Source organism: Notamacropus eugenii, chromosome 7 (genome assembly GCF_028372415.1).
Source record: "Notamacropus eugenii isolate mMacEug1 chromosome 7, mMacEug1.pri_v2, whole genome shotgun sequence".
NCBI classification, from domain to species: Eukaryota; Metazoa; Chordata; class Mammalia; order Diprotodontia; family Macropodidae; genus Notamacropus; species Notamacropus eugenii.
This window is the reverse complement of record NC_092878.1, coordinates 28,042,917-28,067,295: the sequence shown is the minus strand read 5'-3', so window position 1 is coordinate 28,067,295 and position 24,379 is coordinate 28,042,917. Positions and strand designations below refer to the sequence as shown.

Here is a 24,379-nt window from a genome sequence, read left to right as displayed (position 1 = left end):
CGGGGCGCCCACACAGCCACCCGCCAGTCCGTAACAAAGGAGCCGTGTTTTATTGACAGGTTCGACACGGATACAAACGGACGCGTTAAAAAGGACCCCAGCCCCGCAGGGAAGCACGGGAAGGGGGCAGAGCGAGGCCCGGGGCCGGAGTACAAAAGTTATAAATAAGGGGTGTCCAAAAGGGCAGAGGGCAAGGGGCGTGCCAGGCCCCGGGGCGGGGCAGCCTGGAGACGGCAGCCCTTCTTTAGTAAAGTGATCGATGAGGCCCTCCTCCAGGGAGCGGGGCGAGGGGAGGCCCCGGGGATGGGGGCGGGTGACTGGCCGGCCTGATGGGGGAGGCTGGAGCGAGGCTTCTCCGAAGTCCGGTCCGCGGCAGTCCGCCCAGGTTTCTGGTCCCGCTGGGCCGCACCGCACGTGCCTCGTGCAGACGTCGGTGCCCAGGCACGTGGGGTGGGGGTGGGGGTGGGGAAGGTGAGGGGTGGCAGGGAAGGTGGAAGCGGGGAGGTGCAGCAGTGACCAAGCGCAGCCAAGGCTCCCGACGCGGGGAGCACAGGCCCCAGAGACGAACTCCAAAACCCTCCATTCTACGTAGTCTTACCACAGGTCCTCCTCTTACATGCCTGCCCTTCTACTGACCTCTCTGCTCCACGCATGCCTGCCCTTTGGAATACCCAGCCCCCTACCCTACACTGTTTCTAACCTCTCTCCCCTACACCTGCTCCACTTACTCCTTCCCAAAATGTCTCTGAGCAGCTACCTGAGCCTCTGCCCCCTGAACACCTGCATACGCTAAGGACCCCAGCACTGTTCTGAAGGCCTGCTTTCCAGCCCGTATGGCTTTAAGTGAGATCTCCTGTTGCCCTGTGGGAGCCAGGGCGCCCATCGTGTGACCAGAGCAGTTACTTTGTCAGATATGCCACAGAGCTCTGAGCCCACACCCTTTCATGTGCCACATTTACTCTAACTTTCACCAGAAAAGATGGGGAAGACTTGAGAATCAACGCAAGGAGCAAAGCCAAGGACTGCAAGGGCAACAGCCACAGTTGAAGGAATGAGGAGGGGATCATAATCAGAGGTTCCTGCTTCTGAAAGCCTTGAAGGAGGATGCACTCAGTGATGATGGGCTAGCACCTTTGAACCGCCCTTCAAAGGCAGATGGACAGCTCCAGCCCTCATCCCCACACACTTCGACCAAGCACCCAAGGTATCAGAAAGAAAGGATATGCTTGGCTTCTACAGTCTAGAGTTCCAAAATAGCATAAGGAAGGAAAAGTGGGATTGGGGGTGGGGAAGAACAGAAGAGGGAGGAGACCAGAATCCATGGTACATCCAGCCTGAAGACCTTACTGACCTGCAGTAGCAATGCCTCATAGAGCTGACCCCACATACTCTGGGAGATAGAGAGAAGAACGCTTCTTCCTGGGGGGGAATGTAGACAACGTTGGGGGAAGGGCCCTTTGAAAGGGACTGGAGACGAATTATAGGGGAGGAGGGATCCCTGACCTGACCATTCTGGTCCCCGAATACCATAGATAATAAGGTCCAGAGGACTTTGCATTTCTGAACTGTGGGGGAAAAGATGGTGACAGTGCCGACCATTAGGACCTTCTACTCATGAGTTGGAGAAGCCCAGCTAGTTTCAGGGCATGGGGGACGGAGGCAGGACTTCCTGCCATGGGGGAGGTGAGGCACTAAGTGCCTTTACCCCACTGAATACCCTGTATTTGCTCCAGCCCAGGGAGCTTGATCCCTGCAGTGATTCAAATGGCTTCAAAGAGAGGAGGGGCTAGAACTCCTTCCCAGTTCCCCCGAAATCCATTGGGATGAGCTGCTGCTTCCCAACTCCCCATAGCTTCCATGCAGCACCAAGAAAACTGTGGGCAGTCTTCAGATCTGCTCCAGATACAAACATCTGGAGGCACTGGAGGCAGAGTCAAGAGTGGGACAAATGTCAGGAAAATAAATTAATAAATAGGTTCAGGGAGCACTGAGGAAAATATGGGAAAGCTGGGTCCCCCACTTTCCACTTGAAGGCTGCCCGGAGAGTAGACCCCTCAGGTTTGGAGAGTCTTGACAAAGGCCCATGGGGAAGGCAAAGGGGCACGACACCCGATCAGACAAGTGCTTTGAGGCTCAGAGCCTCCGTTCCATGCGTCGTTCCACAGCCTGGAGCAGCAGCTCTGAGTACTGTTCCAGCAGTGCCTGCGTCTGCTCAGCTCCCACAGCACTTGGGCTCCCATTCGGGCTGGCTGTCACCACGCCAGCCAGGGCGTCTAGCTCTTGCCGCACCGAAGAGAAGGTGTCATTGAGGAATCGGGCAATCTGACTTTGCTCAGCTGAAGGTGTCCTAGTGCTCACCACCTGCAAGAGGAACAACCAAGAAGTAAGTAATCCAGGTCACTGGGGGCAGGGAGTGGAGTAGGGTGGAAAAAGATGACTCCCAGGTTACAAAAGGGAACGTAGACACAAGTCTTCCCTAGGTTTTTCTGTAGCTGTATGAGGGGTTTCAGCTAGAAAAGCTTTTCTAGACGCAGTCCTGTCACTACCACCACCACACCTGGCCAATAAGGGTGAAACTTCCTCACATTTGCTGAACAGAGGTATGTACAAATCCCTTTTCCTCTTCAGTAATTAACAGCAAAGGCAGAATCTTTAAAATTAAAAAAAAAAGCTTTACTAACAAGGAAAAATGAACTAATGGATGAACCCAATGGAAAAACAGAAATGGATAGACTTACAGGATGAAGTTCAGGACTCTTACCTTAACTAAAGTTCAACCACAGACTGACTTCCCCCCCGCCAGATTATGAAAAATATAACCTGGGTTTCTTTTTGTTGTCTCACCCAATATAGGGGACAGACTAGGAAATCTGGGCCATATAAGTATGTGGGAAACATGCTGGAAAAGACAGTTTAGGATTGAGAAATGAAAGAGATCAAAAACTTTTAGACTACTTAGAAGCCTCTTGCTGATAAATCGTGAATTCTTTTTTTTTAAATCATGAATTCTTCAAGAAAAGAGAACACATCAACAAGTGTTTATTAAATACCTACTATCATCATTACTTGGGGAATGACTAAACAAATTATGGTAGTAATGAAATATCTCTGTGTTCTAAGACATGAGGAACTTGATGAATAAAGAGATGAACTGATGCAAAGGGAAGTCAGCAGAACCAGGAAGACACATGATCACCACAAAGTAAAATAAAGGACAGGAGTTTGATTTGATTCTGGAGAAAACAGGGAGCCACTGGAGGTTTATAGAGGGGGCAAAGCCTACACATCAGGAAGGTAGTCCCTTTGGTCGCTATGTGGAGAAGAAATGATTCCTGTTAAAAGTAATCTTATTAGATCTGGTTCATCTTTTCTAGCCTGAGAAGCAGCATGGCCTCATAAAAGAGGGCTAGATTTGGAGTCAGTAGCTCTAGAATTCCCGTTCCGTCTCTGTCTCCCTCTCTTCACCTGAGGGTGCTCTGTCCAGAAGAAGGTATATTTCGATGGCTGAAAGCTGCCTCATTAACTTGGGGTTTACAGGTTAGATTTCTTTCCCGCAGACCTAGCCTTAAACCCAGTTCATCACTCTGGAGCTCATAGACTGGACAACAATAAATCCCTGCTCTCCTAGTACAGAGTCAATGTAAATAGTAAACAGTAACTGTTTCTCTTTTGGCCAGCAATCCTGAGGGTGTTCCCCTCCCAGTTTGATTTTTTATTTTATTAAAGAGGCCATCACTGACTCACTCCTTAAAGAGGCCTATTCATTGAACTGGTGTTACCTCACTCGAAGTGGGTATCTGAAAAGGTCTTAGCCTTAAAGGGCCAGGGTCTTCCCTTGCATCCTGATGAATATCAAGCCACAGGACCCAGATGGCTCTGAAGGAGAATGTGAGGCTAGTGACCTGGCACTGCCCTCTCTCCCTCAGATCTAAGTCAGCTGCAAGTCATGTCATCATTGCCTGAGGTCATGGTCCTCTTGGAGAAGGAAGGCCAAACAAAAACAACAATCACTTCTAGGCCTCCATTTCTTCACCTTAAACTACCTAAGCATTTTAACTACATAGCACTAAACATGTTTTGAACCCTGAGACCTGAGAAGTCTCTGTGAAGTCAGCATATGGAATTTCTAGTATATGCACACAGTGCTACCAGGAATGAAGCCACAGACTTTACCTGCTCCTATATGAGTGAGAGCAACATGTGCAAATTAACTTATGCTAGGGAAGAAAGATAATAAAATTAACAGCCCTAAACAAAATGTCCAAAACTTCACTCAGGAAAATAACTATGAAAATTGTAATTAACCAGAAAAGAAGCTAATGACTCCATGAGATATCAATAAAAATGAAAAAAAGACAAAATTAAAAGACTGAAAAAAGAGAATGGAATTTGTGGTGTCTTGTAGTAAGTAGCACAAACAAACCTCATCTGGAAACAGACTGAAGAGAAACAGTTTAATCAATGGAGTATCTGAAAGTTATGACCAAAAAAATGAGCTTAGGCATATTTTAAGAAATCATAAAAGAAAACTGTTCAGCTCTCTTGGAATCACAGGACAGAGCAGAAACTGAAAGAATCCACAGGTCACCACCTGAAAGAAACCCCAAATGAAAACTCCCAGAAATATCATGGAGCCAAAATTCAGAGGTCAGAAAGGATTCAGTACTGAAGAGCCACAGTTAGGCTCATGCTTGATATGTTACCATTAAAAAAGAGATGTAAGCTTACAACCAGAAGTAATTTACTCAGAAAAACAGAGTATCTTGGGGGGAAGGGAGAAATAGACCTTTAATGAAACAGAAGATGTCCAAGCATTCCTGATTAAAAGACCAGAGCTGAGAAGATAACACCAGAATCACAAGAAGCATAAAAAGGTAAAAATGAACTAGCAATCATAAGGGACTAAATAGTCTTATATGGGGAGATGATAATTGTATCACCTGAGTACTCTAACATCATTAGGGTTGTAGTGTCTGTGAACTATGAACAGAGGGCTTGGAAGTGATTCTGTTATGATTTGAAGATCTGAAAAGAAGAATGGAAAGGATGGGGAACAGGAATACACTGGGAGAGAGAAACAGAAAAGGAAGAATAGGAGACATTATCATATAACTGTGGTGGTGTGTGTGTGTGTGTGTGTGTGTGTGTGTGTGTGTGTGTATGCATGCATGCATGCATGCAAGTAGATGGCTATATAATAAGGAGGAAGGAGTAAAGGGGCAAGGACTAAACTTGAACCTCACTCTCATCTGAACTGGTCAAAGGAGGGAAAAATACACAGACACACAAGTACAGAAATACATTTCACCTAATAGGGAAACAGGAAGGAAAGGGTTAAAGGAAAAGGGAGAATGAAAGGGAGGGAATTCTAAAGAAAGGATTAATCAGAAACAGACTTCAAGAGGGGACAGGAAACAGAAGGAAAAGTATAAAAACAGGATGGAAGGAAATAAACAGCAATCAATGAATGAATGAATGGGATGAACTGACCCATAAAATGGAAGAGAACAGTAGAATGAATTAGAATCCAACAAATTTTTTTTTTACAAGAAACACAATTGAAACAAAAAAATAAAGAGCAAAAATAAAGGGCTGGAGCAGAAACTATTATGCTTCAGCTAAAGTAAAAAAGGCAGGAGTAATAGCAAAAATAGACTTAAGAGACAAACAAATACCTTGTTAAAAGGTACCATACACAATGAATTAATATCAGTATGAAACCTATGTGTGCCAAATGGAAGAGCATTTAAATTTTTAAGGAAAAAAGTAAAATGAGTTAGTTTTCAGAGGAAGAACTCTATCAACAATTATGTTTTAAAAAACACACTAAATTGCTAAGAATAGAGAAATGAACATTAAAACAACTCTGAGGTACCACCTCACACTCATCAGACTGGCAAAGCTGAGGGAAAAAAGGATAATTACAAATGCACTGGAAGGGTTGTGGGAAAACAGGTCCATTAACATACTGTTAGCAAAGCTGTGAAATGGTTCACCCATTCTGGAATGCAATTTGTAACTATGCCCCAAAAGCTATTAAATTGTGCACACTCTTTGACCCTGTGATTCCATTATTAGGCCTATAATTCTGAAATCAAAAAGAGGAAAAGAGCCCCTTATTTATTTTATTTAACATTTACAAAAGCTCTTTCTGAGGTGACAAAGAATGGGAAACTAAAAGGGTTCCCATCAGTGGGGAATGGCTAAAGAAGTTATGGTACATGAATTTAATGGGTTACTATTGTGTTGTAAGAAATTGTGAAGGAGAAGGTTTAAGAGAAACCTAGTATGAACTGATGTAGAGTGGAATGAGCAAAACCAGGAGAATTATTTATACAATAACATTATTAGATGAACAACTTTAGCCTTAGAACTCTGATCAGCAGAACGACCAACCACATTTCCAGAGGACTCATGATGAAACGTTACCCACCTCCAGAAAAGAAAAATGATGGACTCATGGTGCAGATAGGAGGCAACCTTCTATTTTTTTGGAGGGGTTGCAGAAGGGGCGGGGCAGGGGAAACATGGCTAATGCAGGAATTTGTTTTTACATATCTGTAACAGGTTTTATTTATTTACTTTTTTTCTCCATTGAGGAGATGGAGGAGAGGAGAGATTTTAGAAATGAACATTAAATTAAGAAACAAAACAAATGCTTGTTAATGAAAAAAATTAAAACTAATGTGTTTTGTATTTATTAATGTGTGAATGTGTGTATAGTGAAACAGAACTCTGGATTTAGAGAGGACCTAGGTTAAAAAATCCAGTCACTTATTTGTGAGGTGCTTCTACTTGTGTGACCTTGGGCAGGTACATCTCAGTTTTCTCATCTGTAAAATGAGAGAGTTGGAATAGATGGCCTTTAAGACCTATTCCAGCTCTTTGGTGATGTTCTTATGAACATTTGCTATGATGTGCTATTACCAAGATCTCCAAATTGACATTAGCCAATGAACTCGATGGATCCCATCATTCAACTGTTTCAAATCCACCTGTTTCATTATCTAACCTACATCCATCTCTCTATCTTGTCTAAAAGGTTAGTATGAGGGACTTCATCAAATGTTTTGCAGAAATTCAGGTATACAGAATCAGAGTAAGAACCACAGAATTTTCAAGTTGGAAGGATTCATTGGCTATTTAGTTCAGTCCATATCTAAAAAAGAATCCTTATAACCTACTGAACAAATGGTTATTCAGTCTTTATTTGAAGATTTCTAATGAAGGGGAATTCACTACTTCCCAAGGCTGGCTGGCCAATTCACTTGTGAAAAATTCTTAATTGTTTAGTTCTAAGTAGGAAGTCTGCCCTTACACCTTTACATTCATCTTTACTCTGTCACACACACCCCTTTTTGTTCTCTATATGTATATAAACAATTATACATTATTAATAGCATTTTTACAGGATCCTTTACTTAGTTCTAGTAAATATTTTTACAAATGACTTGAAGGCAGAGATGGCATGGTTAGCAAATCTGCAGATGATACGATCCAAAAAAGATCTCAAGAAGATTATAAATTTACAGTTAGAAGTGGCCTTGGAAATACAGTCCAATCCTTTTATTTTTTAAAAACTGTATAGTAGTGCAGTAAAAGTAAAAGATCAAAATGAAATATATTAATACAACTAATATGTAGGATGAAAGCCGGTATTTTGTCCATGAGTCCATCCAAAGATTCTTTAACCAGTCTACTGACTTGCCCCCAAACCCAAGAGCTCTTGGGAACAGTTCAGATACAAGCATCCCAAATGATGGATCTGGCAAACATCCCTAAAGCTTCCCCCATCAGAATCCAAGCATTTTCCTCACTGACTTTCCTGGGAAATTTACAGAGGTAAATGTGTATATAATTGGTATATACAGGGGCAGTGAATAAAGCACTGGCTTCAGAGACAGGAAGACCTGGGTTCAAAGCCTGCAGCAGATACCTCTTGGTTATGTCATCCAGGGAAAAGTGGCATCAACCTCAAAGAGAAATGAATACAAGCTGGCCTTGTGCTGAGGTAGAGAACCACAAATGAACATTATTTATGTTGCAGTGTATTTCTATTTATTTCGTACAACATTTCCAAATTACATTTTCGTCTGGTTTGGACTGCAGTCTGGCTGTGGGCTTTGAGTTTGCCACCTCTGCTCTAAACTCTCTAAGACCATATGTTGCAGAGAGGATGCTGATCTGCACCGATAGATGTGTATATACAAAACAGATCTCTCTCTCTCTCTCACACACACACACACACACACACACACACACGTATATAAGTATATATACAGACAGTTCTCACTTAAGATATATGGCTCATTCTGCCAACTTCCCCCCTCTTGGGGCCCCTCTCCCAAGTGGAGGACCCCCAGGACACAATTGCATTGGTGCTGCTGGCCTCACTGCATTGAGCAGAAGCAGGAGCCCTCGCTGGTGCCCACCCTTCAACTTTGCATCATGTGTATTTACATAAAGCAAGAACTTGTCTGTATACATGAATACACGTGTGTGTTATACATATATATTTTACATATTTATATGTTTGATGTATACACACAGGACAGAGACTAGTTACACTGTCCAAAAATGATAAAGTTAAGATCGTTAACATGTTCTTCATTCTAATTCCTGCCGCAGGAGAAATCATTTGTCAGCTGAAATCAAGCCCTTCAGTGGAGGAACCTGTGGTACTTCCCATCTCTCCACCTGACAGCTCAACAAATACATATGCATATATACACTGACATGTGTGAGTGAGAGAGAGAGAAAGAGGTCGACAGAGAACCATCCCAAATATGGGATGCGTTTCTATCCCAGACTGAAGAATTCAGACGAGTGCTAGGAACTGTATTGTGTTTTATCCTGGTATCATCCCCAGAGCTCAGTATAAAGCTTTACACACAGAAGGTTCTTAGTAACTTGTTTTGTTGCTGATCAAGAATGGACTTGGAAACAAAAGTTATCTGGAGAATGACCCCAATAAACCCAACAGCCAAATGAAACCTCAATAAAATCCCTTGGATTCAGTTCAGCAAACACTGACTCAGTAACTGCTCCATCCCCGAAGGCCCTCAGCAGGGCACAGACACAGACAAGTCAATACGAAGGAACTCTGAAAAGCCCTCGTGTAAGAGATGGTGGGATCTGAGCTAAGCCCTAAAGGAAGAGGGAGGAGGCAAAGGGGGTGCAAAGAAGTAGAAGTGAGGACCAAGAACATTCCAGTCATGAAAGAAATCATGTACAAAAGCTGAGGTGGGAGATGGCACGATGTGTACAGGAAGAGCAAGCAGAGGAACAGAGTAGATGAAGGGGTGTAATCAGGTGCAATCAGCTGGGAAAGGCAGGAGGCTGGAGGTAGACTGGGAAGGTCTTTAAATACCAAACAGGAATGTGTATCTTATCCTAGGGGCAACAGAGAGCCATGAAGCTTCTTGAGCAAGGGAGTATTGAGGTACCTGTGCTTTAAGAAGATGTTGGCAGCTGTGTGGAGGGTATCACTGTGAAAAGAGAAAGACTGGAGTCTGGGAGACCACGCAGGGGACTATTATAACAGTCCATGTTAGTGGTGATGAGGACATGAACTAGGATGGTAACAGAGTAAGAGGAGAGAAAGAAATGGACCAGAGAAAAATTGGGAAGGTAGAAAAAACCTGATTGGATATGGAGGGGTGAGAGATGGTCAAGAGACAAGAATAACTCCCAAAGCTGCCAACTGGGGTGCCTGGGAGAAAAGGCAGGGATGGGATTGAGGGTGCAAATGGAGGGACTGATGGTCTTGGCAAAGAGAGTGGCCAACACTTCAACAGAAGCTGGAGCAGAAGTGGAAAGAATGGAGATGTTTCTGAAGGGGACTGGAGCTATCATATGTAGATTTAGGAGATGATCTTCATAATGTCACTGAACTTGCTAGCAATCCCCACTTGGTGGAAGGGGGCATCTCACAATGCAGAGAATGTACATGACCTTTGTGCAACTGACTGTGTAGCCAGCAGAAAACCAAAATGGCAACAGAAACTTGTCCCACAGCGTCAAAGTGCACAAACTCATAACATCAGCTACTCAGAAGACAGTTACCCTATAGATACTGTGTCCTGGGCAATGAGAAAATGGACCAGGGAGTACAGATTCAGGATAAAAGTGGAACTCTAGAAGGAGTGAAGAGCAGGGAAGCAGCACCTATCCAGTGGCAGCACAGGAATCTCAAACAAGATAAAATCAGGGGTGGAAGAAAAGCTATAGGAAGCTAATGAAGGCTCTAGAAAAAACAGAATTTGAATTATTCAGGAAATTTGGAAGTCAGCTTGACATGAACTTTCCCTTCTTTTGCAAAAGCTAACCATTCTGGTGAAAAAAACTATAAAAAATGCCCATGCTTGATCAATAACAGAGGAAACTTTGGGCCACGGGCAGGGAACCTGCTTTAGGCAAACTTTGTACTTTTGTGAGAAGTTTCTTTGGACTAGTTTTACCCCATTTTGACCCCAGTTTAAAAATAAAATGGATTTTTTTTATTTTTTATCTTATTTCAGCACTCAAAAGTCCATCCACTAGTCACCCCACTCCCACCTCTTCCCAGAAGGTAATTTGGGTTTTCCAGGGTGGATGCTAGGTTGAGCTACTAGCTTAGCACTGCTGATAGGTCAGAGGGTATGGCATATATTCAAATTTACACTCTATGAAGTTATAATTATGTAAAGCAGGGTAATTAGATCCAACCTAGCAGACCTATGCAGTGCAAATTTGTGAGTATCATGACCATTTCAGGAATTCATTATTCACACGAATTGAGTCCTGGCTATAACTCAGGCTGTGATGAGCTTCCACTCTGTAGTTGCCCTGGCATTGTATGGATCCTGCCCCCCATTTTGGTTCCATGGATGAGAGGATCCATGGGTGAGGAAATTGTTACCCAACTTGATCACTTAAGACTTGTCTTTATGGACAATTCAAATATCTTTCAACTTTACCCAGGAGGAACTTACAGCCTGACCCATTTCCCTGTCTGGTTCCATTTTTCCGAAGTACAATTACTAGCCAGTTGTTAAGATCAATAGTCATCATTCTACCAAAAGGAAGAGAACTGCTCCCTCCAGTCACTCACCAAACGATACAGTTGAACAGCTTGTTGCATGCTGTTCTGAAGCTCTGCCACAAGGCGCTCACACTGTTCCATGCTCACCATCATCACCGGCTCTGGGAGGGACAGATGCTGCTGAGTGAATCCCTATCAACTTTCCTTCTAAGCCTCCCACCCAAAGGAACCCCAAAGCTGAGAGACTCCAGAGCTGTATCTAGCCTTTTTGCCAAACTCAGCAATCTTCTCAGGCTCATCAGCAGGGCCATAGACCCTTTTGGGACTATTCCCCCACTTAAACCACCCCAAATCTACCCCCAGCCCTAGTACAAGAGGCTTAGGTGAAAGGGGCCAGTCCCAGAGTTCAGTTGGCACTGCGGTGGGCAAGGCAGGCACAGGGAGAACATGGTGTTCAACAGGAGGGTCTCACCATCGAGGGAGTGACTTATGGAACGAGACAGGAGCAGACAGGACGAGACACAGCAGAGGCTGGATGCACAGAAATGGGATGGAGCCCGAGAGTGGACAACAGAAACAAGAGAAGGGGGAGGGGACAGGAGATGACAGGTGAGGAACTATGCACACCTGAGTCCTGGCTCAGGGAAGCCCCTGACCCGGAAGGTTCCATGGGGTTGGGGGTCTTCTCTGGGGATGGGGGCTGCAAATTCTCAAGCCCTCGGGGGAGGCATGTGGCTGGCAGTTCCTGGGCACAGGAGCTTTGGGGCCCAGGCTGAGCCCGGCACTCTGTCCTGGGTGTGAGAATGGTGCCCTCCCCCAGACAGGCCCGCCCCTCTGGGGTGGAAGACTTCTTCCCGAGGCCCCCTGGGGAGCCAAACTGTTGAGCTTCACAGGGGGCCCGGCCCTTTGCCCCAGGGGAGAAGGCAGCCAGGCTGGGCCTATCAGGCAGTGGCTTGGGAATGTCCAGGACAAGGTGAGCCCGGCTTGGCAGGGCTGGCTTGCTGATGGATGCGATCCTGATGGGGTTGGGGACCTGAGTTTCAGTCAATTCACCCTGGCCTAGGTTTTCCCCCACAGAGGTACTACGAGACATCTTAGCCATGGAGCTGGTGGTGGGGTTCAGGTAAGAACGGGGTCGAGTCAGGCGACCATCAGCCTGGGTTAGAGAGCCCAATCCTTCTTGGTCACTCTGCTGTAGGGGTACTGGACCAGGTAAAGGTGCTTCATCTGTAAAAATATAATTAGGGTCAAACCACAGAAAAGCTACCCCAAAAGGTCATGGCTTCATGCCCAGGCCCAGGGAACATTGAAGGCCTTGGAAAGACTCAAGGGCATGTACAAGAATAACCCCACAGTGGGTTCATCAGACTTTCCTACCCCCTGAAAACCCCTAAGCTCACATGTCCAAGAGGAAGCCACATTGAGCTAAGCCCCTCACCATGCGACACCAGGTTATGCACTGACTGGGCTTTCTGGAGGCCACTGCCAGAAGCTGGTAAGGCAGTCTTCTTGTGTGTCCAGCTGCTGTCCAGGTTCAGACGGCGCCGTCGCAGTATGGGGGCCACAGGCTGGGGGTTAGAGCCCCCAGGAATTGGCTTGGCCTCTGGTGGGACTCCTGGGGGGCTGACAGCTGCACTGCTAGGGTTCTCACTGGAGTCCTGGAGCACCCTGATGGGCCTCTGTGGTACTGGTCTCAAGGAAGAGAGAGACAGCTCCCTAGAGGAATGAGATGGGAAAAAGACAAGCTGAGAAAGTGAAGAAAATGGAATGGTCGATCCCTGGATGTGCCAGCCTTAGCCCCGCATGCTCCCTCTATCATGTCCAGAGGCCACTCAAGCTCCATTTTACTACTCTTTGGGGGTCAGCAGGGCAAAGGGCAAGGCCTCTTCTTTGCTGATGAGAGGGGTAGGGTAGCATAATTTCTACAAAGTTTAGAGCCAAAGAGGCAGCAGATGAGGTTCAGAAACAGGGCCACAGAAGCTTGGAGTGCTGCAGATTCCTGACACTGGCCTTTGGGGAGGGACTGGCTTGTTTCCAATCACTTTCTAAGCAGACACAGGCAGAGGCTTTCACTTCTCTGGTTCTAGGGCCAGGGAGGAGATGCAGGGCTCTAGGGCTCCATGCTCAGTCTAGGCTCCTCTAAGTTGAGAATGATATACCTGAGTGTAGGAGTCTGCACCTGGGACAGGAATCGGGATGATATGCTTTGAGGCTCCATCCTCTCCAGGGGTCGGCCTGAGCTACCTGGCATGGAGATCAACAGTTAAGTTAGTCAATTGACAAGTATTTATTAAGCTCCAACTATGTGCCAAAACCCAAAATACCACCAATAAGAGTGAGGCACACATCTGAGAACCACTTCCCACCCCTCAGGACCCAGATCCAACCTTCTATGACATGAAACTCCCATCCACCCCTGGGCCCCTGCTCTAGGACATGCTCAGCTCTAGGGCCTGTCTTTCTTCCCTTGAGCTCTCCCTCTCACAGTGGCCTGGGAATGATCAAGGGGTATTGTGACCAGGCCCCTGATCCTCTGGTCACACCTGGAGCAGCCCCACTGGCTAGGGTCTCAAAGTGCCGTCTGAGGAACTGTTCCTGGTCAGGAGTACGGGGGCTGCCTCCCTGGAGCCCACCAGAGCCATGTCCTCCATCTTCCCCTTCGTCCTCTTCTTCCTCTTCCCCCTCAGCTGGTTCTTCAAGGTCTGAGGAGATTCCATCCACACTCAGGGGCTCTGTGCTCTCAGAGTCTAGGGAAAGGGGGGTGGGGAGAGAGGACATACTACACCCATATCTTGCTTCTGTTCCACCCTTCAGCCCTCCCAGAGTGGTCCTGGGCCTCAGGTACAGCCTTTTTTCCACCAGCATGCTCCCTCGGCCCACCCAGGAAGTTCTAGGGACTGTGGGCTTTAGGATGACAGGGTCTTCTTACCTTCATTGGGATGCTCTGGGCTGGAAAGGCGACTGCTGCTATAATCCACAGAGCAGGCACTGTCGGGACTGTGTTTCTCAGTGCCTCTGCTACTTGGGTACACTCTGCCCAGTGGGCCATGGGGAAGGGCCTGGACCTGGAACTCACTGTCAGGAGGGCACGACCCCACAAGTAGGGAGGATGAGGAGAGCAAGGAAAAGAGATTAACCACTTTATTAGGCTTTATTTCTTTCTCATCTCTGGGAAGATGGTAGACTGTCATTTGGGCCTATTATTTTGGGGAGATACATGCGGGGGGGGAGAATCAGATGGAGAGCCAACCTCTCATATCTCAGTGAAAAAGTACACATCTAAAACCAAAATATTCCAGAGGAACTAGAGGTGTAAAGACTGCACAGCCCTATGAGACCTGGATGGGGTGGAGGAGGGTCCTTGCCTGGTATCAAGGGGAGGGCAATTGCCTGTCTCTGGGTAGACAATGCCATCTTCATTATTCACTGGCTCCAACTCTTGAGCGAAGACCCCCTCTTCCTGAGAAATCATTTGGATAACTTGAGAACAGGCACAAGGCTTGGAAGTCGGGGACTGGGGAATACTGCCATTCTGGAAACATGGAAAAGGCCACAGGTAAGTTTTCTGATATGAAAAGAGATCCTCAGACAGGGAGGACAGAAGTAAGGTTGGGAAGAAACCTAGACCATACGAATCCTGAAGAGAAGCTAAGATGCCACAGTCCTGGATAAGAACCAGAGTACAAGGCTCTGATTGCAAATCTGGAGACAGATTTATGGGTAAGATACAAGATAGATCTATATCTGTATGTTTTCAAGCTCCTAGAAAAACTGTACTTTTTTACATCCTATAGATGCCCATCCCCAGCGGTTACTTATTATACCTTATCACTCAAGGGGCTTAAACTGGGACAAATGCCATATTTGTTTCACCCTAGTTGCCACATCAGATTCAGATGTGTTCCAATCTGAATTTGTAACTCAAAAAAAGTTGAAAGAACCCTAGATTTCAGGTGGAAGGTAAGGCTGCCTTGGATCTTGGTGGATGTCACCTGGGAAAGAGACCTTACCTGACTGAGATGGGCATCCACAGGAGCCTGCTGGCTATGTTTCTCAGCCTGGGCCTGAGTCAGTGACTCCTGTGCCAGTGAGTCCTGGCTGGGTGGCCGAGGTGCTGAGGACAGTGTCTCCAATTGCCGAAGGTCCAACATGGAACGGACGCTTAGCTCTACGCCTGGCTGGGCCCATCGTCCTCGTCTTCGGGGACCTTGGCTAGTGGCAGGAGCTGGGTCCAGGAATTCTACCCCCTCCTGAGACTAAGAAAATAGAGAGTATAAGTGGAAGTCAGAGAAGGTTTCAGTCAGCCTCTATCTGCTATGTGTGTGTTCATCCTTCATTGCCAAAGAAGATCATGCCATCAGAGAAATAATGACATGACTTGCACTTGACTTTGTTTTGAGTGAGGGAGGGCCGTGCAGGTCACCAGCCTCACTTTCTCCTCCTGAGCCATCTGGATCCAGTGACCAGATATTCATCAGGATGACTGGAGATGACCAAGGATGAGGCAATTGCAGTTAAGTGACTTGCCCAAGGTCACATAGCTAGTGAGTATCAAGTGTCTGAAGTGAGATTTGAACTCAGGTCCTCCTGCTCTATCCACTGCACCACCTAGCTGCCCCTATCTGCTATGATGGATTACTTGGAGGACCTCAAAAACTTAGGATGATATGAAGAAAGCAACACTGATCCGTAAGGAGGCACAGTGGATAAAGCAGAGTTCAAATCTGGCCTCAAACACTAGTTGAGTAATCCCAGGCAAGTCACCTACTCTCTATTCGCCTCAGTTTTCTCAGTACTAAAGTGGGAATAACAGCACCTACCCTGCAGAGTTGTTCTGAGGACCAGACAGGGCTATCAGAAAAACACTTAGCATAGTCCCTGGCATACAGCAGGCGCACTATAAACGTTTATTCCCTCTTACTCCCCTGAAACAGAACAAACTCCTCAAGGGCAGGTCTCATTTGCCTCATTTCCATCTTTGTATCTCCTCCTTATGCCTTGGTGTTTCATAAACGCTTCTTGTACACAACACCCTAGACCCAGGAGGAGCACACATATCCAACAGGGACCCCAAAGTCTCTCCACCCCCTGAAGACGTATCACTGCCATCTCTGACCCAGAGAACTTTAGTCCTGAAGTACGCGATGAATTCCCAAAATCCCATTTTACTGAACCTTTCACTGACACTAAAAGGAACTAGGCCTTTCCATCCTGGGAGAGTCTACTAGGAGGAGGCTTTGTTTCCTTAAAATAGGCTCTATGACAGCTATAAAAACCTTCAGCCACTTGAGGCCAATGCTAAAGCAATATACAATTTACAGGATCATAAGATCACAGATTTAAGGGATATCTGAGGGATATGAGGGGTGATCTAGTCCACCTCCCTCATTTTGCAGATGAGAAAACTGGGCAGGCCCAGAGAGGTTAAGTGACTTGCCCAGGGTCACAGAGATAGTAAGCATCAGAAGTGTCCTCAGACTGAATCTAGCACTTGTCCCATGGCCACACTGCCTTCCAGTTTCCTGGCCCTATTTGCAGCCCGGCTCCAGGCGGTGGAGCCTCAGGTTCTAGATCTGCATCCGGCCATGGGAAATGTGGACCCTGAGTTGTTATTGAACCTTCCATTTCCTGACTGACCACTTCCATCTTGTGCCCCAATCGGGTCTAACTGAATCCCCTTCCAAATAATGAGGAAAGCAGTTTTGTTCCTATTCTTCCAACCCTACTGGACACCAGAGCTGATTGTACCTGAGGAAGGAAGATGGAGGGGGGGGCTTCCCACCTGGAACTGATTCCTACCCTCAATCATCAATCAGTCCTGTTGTAAATAAACATCAGCAAGAGACACTCACCCGACTCATTTCCCAGTGGGACAGGCTTCGGGGCAGGGCTGGACCTCGGGCTGATGCTGTCATAGGGGAAGAATTATTAGGAAAGGGTTCTGGGGGATGCCGAGCAACATCAAGCTCAACCAACTTTCTACCCCAACTTTGACTTCTCCAACCTCAAAACAGACATCCCACTTGCTTCTACATCTTGATTCCTGAGATCTTTCAGCTCATCCTGATGCCCCTGGTTCCCCTAACTTTAGGGCTTCCCAAATTTTTCTGGTCCCTGTACCCCTTTCCTTCTAGTAAGCCTTGTGGTTCCTAGTCAATATTAAAGGAAATAAGTTGGAGAGTTAACCATATATATGGACATAAGAAATAAAAGAGATTAATTTCAATAGGATAATATAGTTAGTTACCAAATAATTATCATATCTCCTTGACAAGCTTCTACACTTCCTGGGGGGGTGTAAATCCCAGGTTGCGAACCCCTCTGGGCCTTTTATATCTTCTTCCTTTACACCAAGGAGACACATACCTGGTTCTTTCTTGGTACCTTTGGTAAGAATGGGCAGGGCTGGCAGCTCTTCTTCCTCAGTGCCCTCATCTTCCCCATCTTTGTCACTGTCTGAGGAAAGGGCTGGTACTGGTGAAAGCACTGTAGGGGCCTCTCGGCTAAAATCAATAGGGATCCCAGGAGTAGGGACAGACAAGGGAAGGTGGTCAGCTGAGAAACTGATCAGTATTGGAGGAAGTCAAATTAGAGGGTTGGGACCTTAAAAGAGGTGTTCACATATGGCCTGGGCTATGAGATGAAGGCAGGAGTACATGTGGGCAAGGTCACAGAGAGGCAATAAGCAATTCCCACCCCCTGCCCTTCCCTTGCTCCTTACCGGCTGAGCCCAGAGGTTCTTCGAGGGGGTGACACCCCCTGCTGCTTGCCCCCTCGCTGGCGCTGCCGAAGCTCAGCCAAACGTTGCCGCATGCTGATAGTCATCTCAGAGCTCAAGCGCCACACAAAGATGCAGCTAAGGGCAGAATTATAAGAAAAATCAGAGGAAGGAATAAAGCCAAGAGAGAGCCTAAAAGATTATGATACTCTCTCCCTAGATGGGTGGGCAAGATGGCAACAGTTCAGAATAGAGCCCATAATATCAAGTCAATCTCAACCATAAACCCTTGCTTAATGAACCAATCAATTAACCAGTAAACATTTAGGAAGCACCTGCTACAATCCAGAAACTGTGATAGGCATGGGGGAAACAAAGGTAAAAATAAAGAGTCCTCGTTCTGAAGGCACTTGTATTACAATAGAGGAAACAACAAATACACACGTACGCTTATACGTGACAAATTAAATAAACATAAGATAATCTGATGGGGACGGGGAGAGCCCTTGAGAAGGTGGCTGGACTCTGAAGGAAACAAGGGATTCTAAGAGATGGGGATGAGGGGAGAGTGCGTTTTAGGCAAGGACAACAGCTAGAGCAAAAGCACAGAGAGGAGAGATCAAGTTTTGTGTACAAGAAACAGGAACAGGCCATCCGGTGCTAGAAGGCCATTCAAAATAAGAGTCAAGATAAGGAAGTCTTGGTCCAGAGCCTTTTCGAGGAAAAGCTATGGTGGGAAAAGGGGCTCCTTCTCTCAAGGGAGCTTTTTCCTGCTCACCTGTCTCCAGATACAGAGATGAGATGTTTACAGTCATTGCTGAACTTCATGCCAGTGACAATTTCTGGGGAAGACATAGAGTACAATGCATGAGTCTCCTACAACCTCCACCAGAAGCCTGTCCAAACTAGAGGAGGGGAGATGAAGACAGGTTTAGGTTTTAGGGTCGCCTGTAAGAGAGGAAGAACTTACCTGAATGGCCATACATGGTAGCTACACATTCTCCTGAGGAGAAATCAAAAATGGAGAGGTTCTTGTCTGAACAACTGGTAGCAATGTAGATGCCTGAGGGGTCTGTCTGAACCTAAAGGAAGAGGTATTTGGTAGGGGGAGATGAGAGGCAGGCTGGGACAGAAAAGCACTCAACATTCTCCATCCACTAGGGATCTCCATCAACCCTTTTATTGCTGCCAAGCCTGAAAGGTCTCCTTACCTTGATGAGGGTCCCATCCTCACCCTGTGACCCTTTGTAGAGTTTCTTCTGCTTCCCACTGCTGATATTAAAGATCCTAAGGAGATAAAGGAGAGGATTTACTTTCTCTGGCCCACATAATATGCATTGTGGGAGGCAGTGGGGCAGCACATGGCTGGGTGGTAAATGAGTCTTTTCCTCTCTTCCTCCTATCCCCTCTGCCCCATCCCAGATGGGCAATACCCTCCTGACAAAAGTAATGGTTACAAGGGAGAATCCTAAGTATCAAAATCAAGGAAGCATCAGGATCAACACAGACCTGGCCTCTGGTCAAAACCAAACCTTCCTAAAGTGGGTGTATATATAATTGGTACTTCAGGGAGTAGGTGAGCAGAACTGACCCATCTCAGGAGAGGATACCTACCTAATATTTCTGTCTTGACAGCCAATGGCTGTGTACTTCCAGCTGGGTTCCACATCCATGTCATACAAGGTTGTCTTTCGCACCACATGGTGCGTCCGTGTAAATTGCACCCCATCTCCAGACTGCAGGGGACACAGCATGTGGACAGGGCCCAAACTCAAATACTTCCCTCCTTCAGAAACCCTCCAGCCCTAGAAGCCTTCACTCCCATCTCCCTACAGCACTACTTAGGCAGATGGAGGCTCTCTGTGGCAGCTATCAATGCCCATTCTCCACCTTGCCCCACTGAGGCTTGGAGCCCCCAGGATCCATTACCTTCTGTGCAGTACGGAAGTAGATGCTCTTGTCTGCTCCACAGCTGATCATGCGGACCTGCCCGTCACTTGCTACAAAGAAGAAGGATCAGCTGCCCTAGCGGCCTCTGCTTCAGGAATTCCCTGCCTTTATTTTGTTCCCCATTTTGAGCAGCAACCAGCTAATCAGACAGCTGCCAATTTTGACAGCCTCAATGCCCTCAAATGTGGACCATGCTCCCTTCCTAAAAATAGCTGTGACTGATGCCCACATTCTACCCAACTTACAGGAAGACCCTCATGGCCCTAGGAACCAAGAAGACTATCAGGACATGTTTTAAACCCTGTGGTCCCCTCCTCCCTCAAATCTTACCTGCAAACTTGACTGAAGTGATGGAAGAGGAATGTTCATCCAGTGTTTGCTGCAAACTATATTCTCGCCCAGCATCCAACACATGAATTAGACGGTCTCTGCTGGCTGATGCCAGCAGTTTCAGGCCTATGACCAGAGCCCAAAGGAAGAATTAATCAACCAGTAGATAGATACTCAGGAGATGTAAGATCCCATAGTCTGGATTCAGTTAGCTTGTGAGATACACGTATATGGGGGGAGGAGAAGGAAGGAAGGGGAGAAGATACAGAAAGAACAAAACCCAGAGCTTACAGGGAGAAGAGTCAGGGACAGAGAGTGCTCAGAAAATCACTCTTCTTCCCATTCTGAAGAGGGATAAATATTGTTCAGCTCCAGACCCAAATTAGTAGTACAAGCCCAGACCACGCAGGGTCACCCTCATTCACCTGTGTCTGGCTTGGAGTATTCCAGGCAGAGAATCTCTGAATCATGGGCCTCGACTCGCAGCATCTCACTCAGGGACTGCAGCTCATGTACCCTGCACAGATGAGGGTAGGAATGTTTAACTGCCAGAGGATTTACACGGGAAAGGAAGTCCCTTACCCACCAGCACACTCCCTTCCCCTACTCTTTCAGGTCAGAGCCCTTCCAATCTGGTATTCACTGTGGAACCAGCTCCCCCAGACTATGTTGTCTCAGTGAGGACAGTGCTCACATCTCATGACAAGACTTACCTAAGTGTGCCTACCCGGTCCCCTGACGCCAGGTGCTGTCCATTGGGGCTGATGCAAACAGAACGGATTCCCACACGGGTATCTACCAATGACCCATCAGTTTTGTCTCCACCCCCTGGCAGCTCTGTGTCCAGCAGGGCCTGAGTGTTCCCATCAACATAGATTATCTTGATCAGGTCCTAGTTGGGGGTAAAAGTTGAGTGAGGTAGCCATGACACCCTCATACTGGGTACAACACAGCTAGCCAAAGGAAAGGGAAGATTCATAGAGCATGTGGTTGTGGGTGCACAGATTATGAAAAACGGCCTCCTGGGCATAAAAAAGGCAAACTGGGTGTTGAGGGGTGAATGAGTGGCCCCCAATTTGGGGCAGGATCCTGAGAATCCTGGTTCTCACATTGCTGAGGATGTTGCGATGTAGGGCAGAGCCATGGACGCCAGAGCTCTCAGTGTTCCACAGGCGGATTGTATTGTCTGAGGAGCAGGTGATGAAGGAGCTCGGGGGCAGGCAGGCCTGGTTACTGTCCTTTACCTCAGGGTATACCTAAAGAGTGGAGGGAGAAGAGAATTGTACTAACTGTCCAAAAATGGGTGTAGCAGGGGTATGGAGGAAGGGGCCTGAGATATACAGGTACTGCACATCCACGTTCATCTGTTGAGGCCTTTTCCTAGTCCTTTCTGGCCTATCTTGAAATACTAGGAAGCTGCATGAAGACAGTGCTATCACCTGTACATTCCAGGGGCCACGGATATCCACAGCCTGGCTCTGTCTCAAGAAAACAGAACCTTCCCCACACTACATACCTCCACACTCCAGACGCAGGAGGAATGGTAGAGAGCTGAGTACACTTTGCCCACTTTCTTGGGGTCCCTTACATCCCATACATAGAGGCTATGGTCATTGTATACACAGGACAGCCACTGATTGGTGGGATCAAAGGTCAGGGCGATGGTGTCTGGATATTTGGCATCAGCTGTACCAGAGAAGAGGCGGCTGTGAGGGAAGAGAAAAGGCAACCTGGTAAGGAGGAAGCTGAGGGATAAAGGAATAAAGAAGTGGAAGGCCCAGGAAAAAAGGACCACGAGGTGGGGATGTCTGGTTCATTCCCAGGGATCTCCAACTGAAAAGGCCAAAGAAGCTGACATCCTCCTCACTCACTATGAATCAACAGAAGATGAGAGAAAGGGAGGGAGGAAGAGAAGGGGCAAAGAGAGGAATCAAGGGCAGACCCAACTGACCTGGCCTCGGTGATACTGGCAATGTCGGTCCCCAGGGCATGGGGCCTAGGCAGCGTACTGAGGAAGTGAAGATTCGAGGGGTTGAAGAGACGCACGGTCCCATCAGCACAGCCACAGAAGATGTAGTCCGGGCTTACTGAGATGCAGTGTGCCACTGTGGTCTAGGGAGAAAAGGGACACGGTACTTTTCATGAAGAAAGGCAGAATGGATTATGTCCTCCTAACACTGTCCTCCACTCAGGGATATGTGTCTACCATTATCTGTTCACTCCTAAAGAACTGCATCCACCATTCCCTCTACCTGTTGCTTCCACTGACAAGTCATCTGCCTACAGGAGGGCAAGGAAAGAAGTCAGTATGCTTGCTGCTGTCCAGAGCCCCTGTGGTTGCCTTCCAGCAGCTGCCAGAGCAGCAATGACTAGGGAGGATGGTAGAGTGGGAGGCACTCACTACAGGGCTATCCAGAAAGCCTGGGACACACAGGGAACACTTGCCAAGCACCAGGAGTGTTTCTGGGTAGAGTAGCCAGGGAGCAGGGAAGGTAACAAGGAGGATAAGGCAGAAGGGGCAAGGCAGATTCAAAAAAGAGCTACAGAAAAAGTGAGACAGAAAAGGAAAGTCTAGGCACCACTTACTGTGAAGCTGTCTGTGTTCTGAGTAGAGGAAGAGAAAAGCAGAAGGAGAGAGCAGAAAGGAAGCAGTTACACAGTTAGCCAGGGGCTCTGCGCCAAGCCAGGTTCCATCACCCTGGGTCCTGCTTCCTCAGGGAGGAATCCCATCCCACACAAGGCCTCTTTCCCTTTCTTGCTGGTTGTCAATGGGGCATAATCTTCAGGGACCCTGTGCTTAGGTCCCTTTGGTGAGCTGCTCTAGGCACCAGATTTCCCCATGAGCCAAGGGTCCTGCCTGGGACCCTTTGGTTGTCAGATCCACACTTACCCGAAGTTCCACCCATTTGTCCAACAGCCTTCGATCACTAAATTCACACAGCAGTCCAGAAGAGGTGATACAGAAAGTGCTGTCTGCTTTCTTTCCTCGGCCACATGCCACATCAGTAAAAAGATTGTTTCGAAGTTCCCCCAACAGCCCTGAGCGGCCCAGCAAGGGCACTGTGGTATTCACCTGTGGGCACATACTGCTAATGCTCAACCATGCTAGTCACAAAGGAGAGGGTGAATAGGTTTTGGTCAGGGAGGAAGATATGAATCACAGATATCTAGGCCTTGGCCTAAGCTGTGGCTAAGTCTGGGATAGGGGCTTTCCCAGTAAGTATGACTGAAAACCAGATGTATGGAAGAACACAGAAGGTGACCTTTAACACGGTGGCCACCTTCAACATCACTCTCACCTTTGAAGTTTTGCTGTCATCCAGGTACCAGAATTTGATGTGCCGGTTGCCAGCAGTGACAAAATAGCTGCAGTCTTCAGAAAAGGACACAGCCATCACTCGACTTGAAACCTTATTGGAAGCTACCACAATGTTTTTCTGGGGAGATAGCCAAAGCAATAATTAGGAAACGGCTCTTCAAGGCCTAGAGTAGGGCCTGTGGAAGGGTGAGATTCTGAGCCTAGAGGAAGACTGGGCAGGATGAGTATCCCTGATCATTTCCCTCTGTGTAAGGCTTTGGAAAATTTCTTCCCACAGGGATCTCCTGACAACATCCTGAGAACTTCTTCAATCTCCAAAGCTGGCTATGCTCTTACTCCTTTTGGCAGTCTACATCATTTCTAAGAATGTGATTTAGAGCCATGAAGACAGAAACAGACCAGCCAACATGATCATCTCCCATCCTTTCCCAACCGGCCTCTGGGGCTGCCCTCAGTTTCCTACTCACCTTCCAGGACCAGACATTGACAATCATGTCATGCTGATAGCCCACAGAGACGATGTACTTGGCACTGGGGGAGAAGGCCACACAGGCCACACCATACTTGTGCTCTTGTAGTTCTGCCACCTGGTTACGCTCGGCCACATCCCATACTCGTACAGCAGGCATGTGCCCACTCTAAGGGAAGCATTGAGGAAGCTGCAGATGAGGAATACAGACACCTGCCCACAGCAGCCCCCAGAACACATTCTACTTTGCATGAGTTACTTCTGTACCTGGTTTATCTCCCCTAGACTAGAAGTCTCATGGGCATCCCTACACTCATGAAGCTGACTTTGCATCTTCCTATAATCCCTAAGTTTAGCAAATAATAATGATGAAAAAATAACAATAGATACCATTTATATAGCACTAGAATAAGAGTTCAATAAATGTTTACTGAAAGAATATTAGAGTATGTGACAATGACAGCGCAGAAGTGCCTGACTCCTTGACTTCTACGGCAATGGGAATGAGAACGGGCAGACAACAGGGGATACACACAATACTCCTCTACTATTCAAGTCCCTGGCTGGCCA

General features: G+C 47.1%; 1 protein-coding gene and 1 long non-coding RNA gene across 5 annotated transcripts in view; one reads left to right on the top strand and one right to left on the bottom strand.

Moving 5' to 3' along the window:
- Positions 1–27: 27 nt before the first annotated feature.
- Positions 28–24,379, bottom strand: part of MAPKBP1 (mitogen-activated protein kinase binding protein 1) — an 83,808-nt gene continuing 59,456 nt past the window's right edge. The window contains exons 6-31 of one of the 4 annotated variants that reach the window (XM_072623214.1): positions 23,808–23,978; positions 23,321–23,458; positions 22,912–23,094; positions 21,973–22,133; positions 21,538–21,727; positions 21,131–21,277; positions 20,735–20,913; positions 20,447–20,538; positions 20,022–20,147; positions 19,671–19,741; positions 19,356–19,477; positions 18,953–19,028; positions 18,712–18,823; positions 18,520–18,583; positions 17,745–17,879; positions 17,390–17,526; positions 16,876–16,931; positions 15,034–15,279; positions 14,389–14,555; positions 13,953–14,098; positions 13,567–13,725; positions 13,183–13,267; positions 12,462–12,739; positions 11,651–12,250; positions 11,093–11,184; positions 28–2,361 (exon numbers count right to left, since the gene is read on the bottom strand). In XM_072623214.1, the coding sequence (XP_072479315.1) occupies positions 2,134–2,361; positions 11,093–11,184; positions 11,651–12,250; positions 12,462–12,739; positions 13,183–13,267; positions 13,567–13,725; positions 13,953–14,098; positions 14,389–14,555; positions 15,034–15,279; positions 16,876–16,931; positions 17,390–17,526; positions 17,745–17,879; positions 18,520–18,583; positions 18,712–18,823; positions 18,953–19,028; positions 19,356–19,477; positions 19,671–19,741; positions 20,022–20,147; positions 20,447–20,538; positions 20,735–20,913; positions 21,131–21,277; positions 21,538–21,727; positions 21,973–22,133; positions 22,912–23,094; positions 23,321–23,458; positions 23,808–23,978 (4,161 nt within the window). In that variant the 3' untranslated portion in view covers positions 28–2,133. Of the gene's footprint in view, positions 2,362–11,092; positions 11,185–11,495; positions 12,251–12,461; positions 12,740–13,182; positions 13,268–13,566; positions 13,771–13,952; positions 14,099–14,388; positions 14,556–15,033; positions 15,280–16,875; positions 16,932–17,389; positions 17,527–17,744; positions 17,880–18,519; positions 18,584–18,711; positions 18,824–18,952; positions 19,029–19,355; positions 19,478–19,670; positions 19,742–20,021; positions 20,148–20,446; positions 20,539–20,734; positions 20,914–21,130; positions 21,278–21,537; positions 21,728–21,972; positions 22,134–22,911; positions 23,095–23,320; positions 23,459–23,807; positions 23,979–24,379 lie in introns of those variants that run through there. The other 3 variants (XM_072623213.1, XM_072623217.1, XM_072623215.1) reach the window with 3 other exon arrangements.
- LOC140513486 (uncharacterized) lies at positions 2,299–10,500 on the top strand. Its single transcript, XR_011970202.1, has 2 exons — positions 2,299–2,383; positions 8,629–10,500. It is a non-coding gene; the product is annotated as an uncharacterized lncRNA (long non-coding RNA).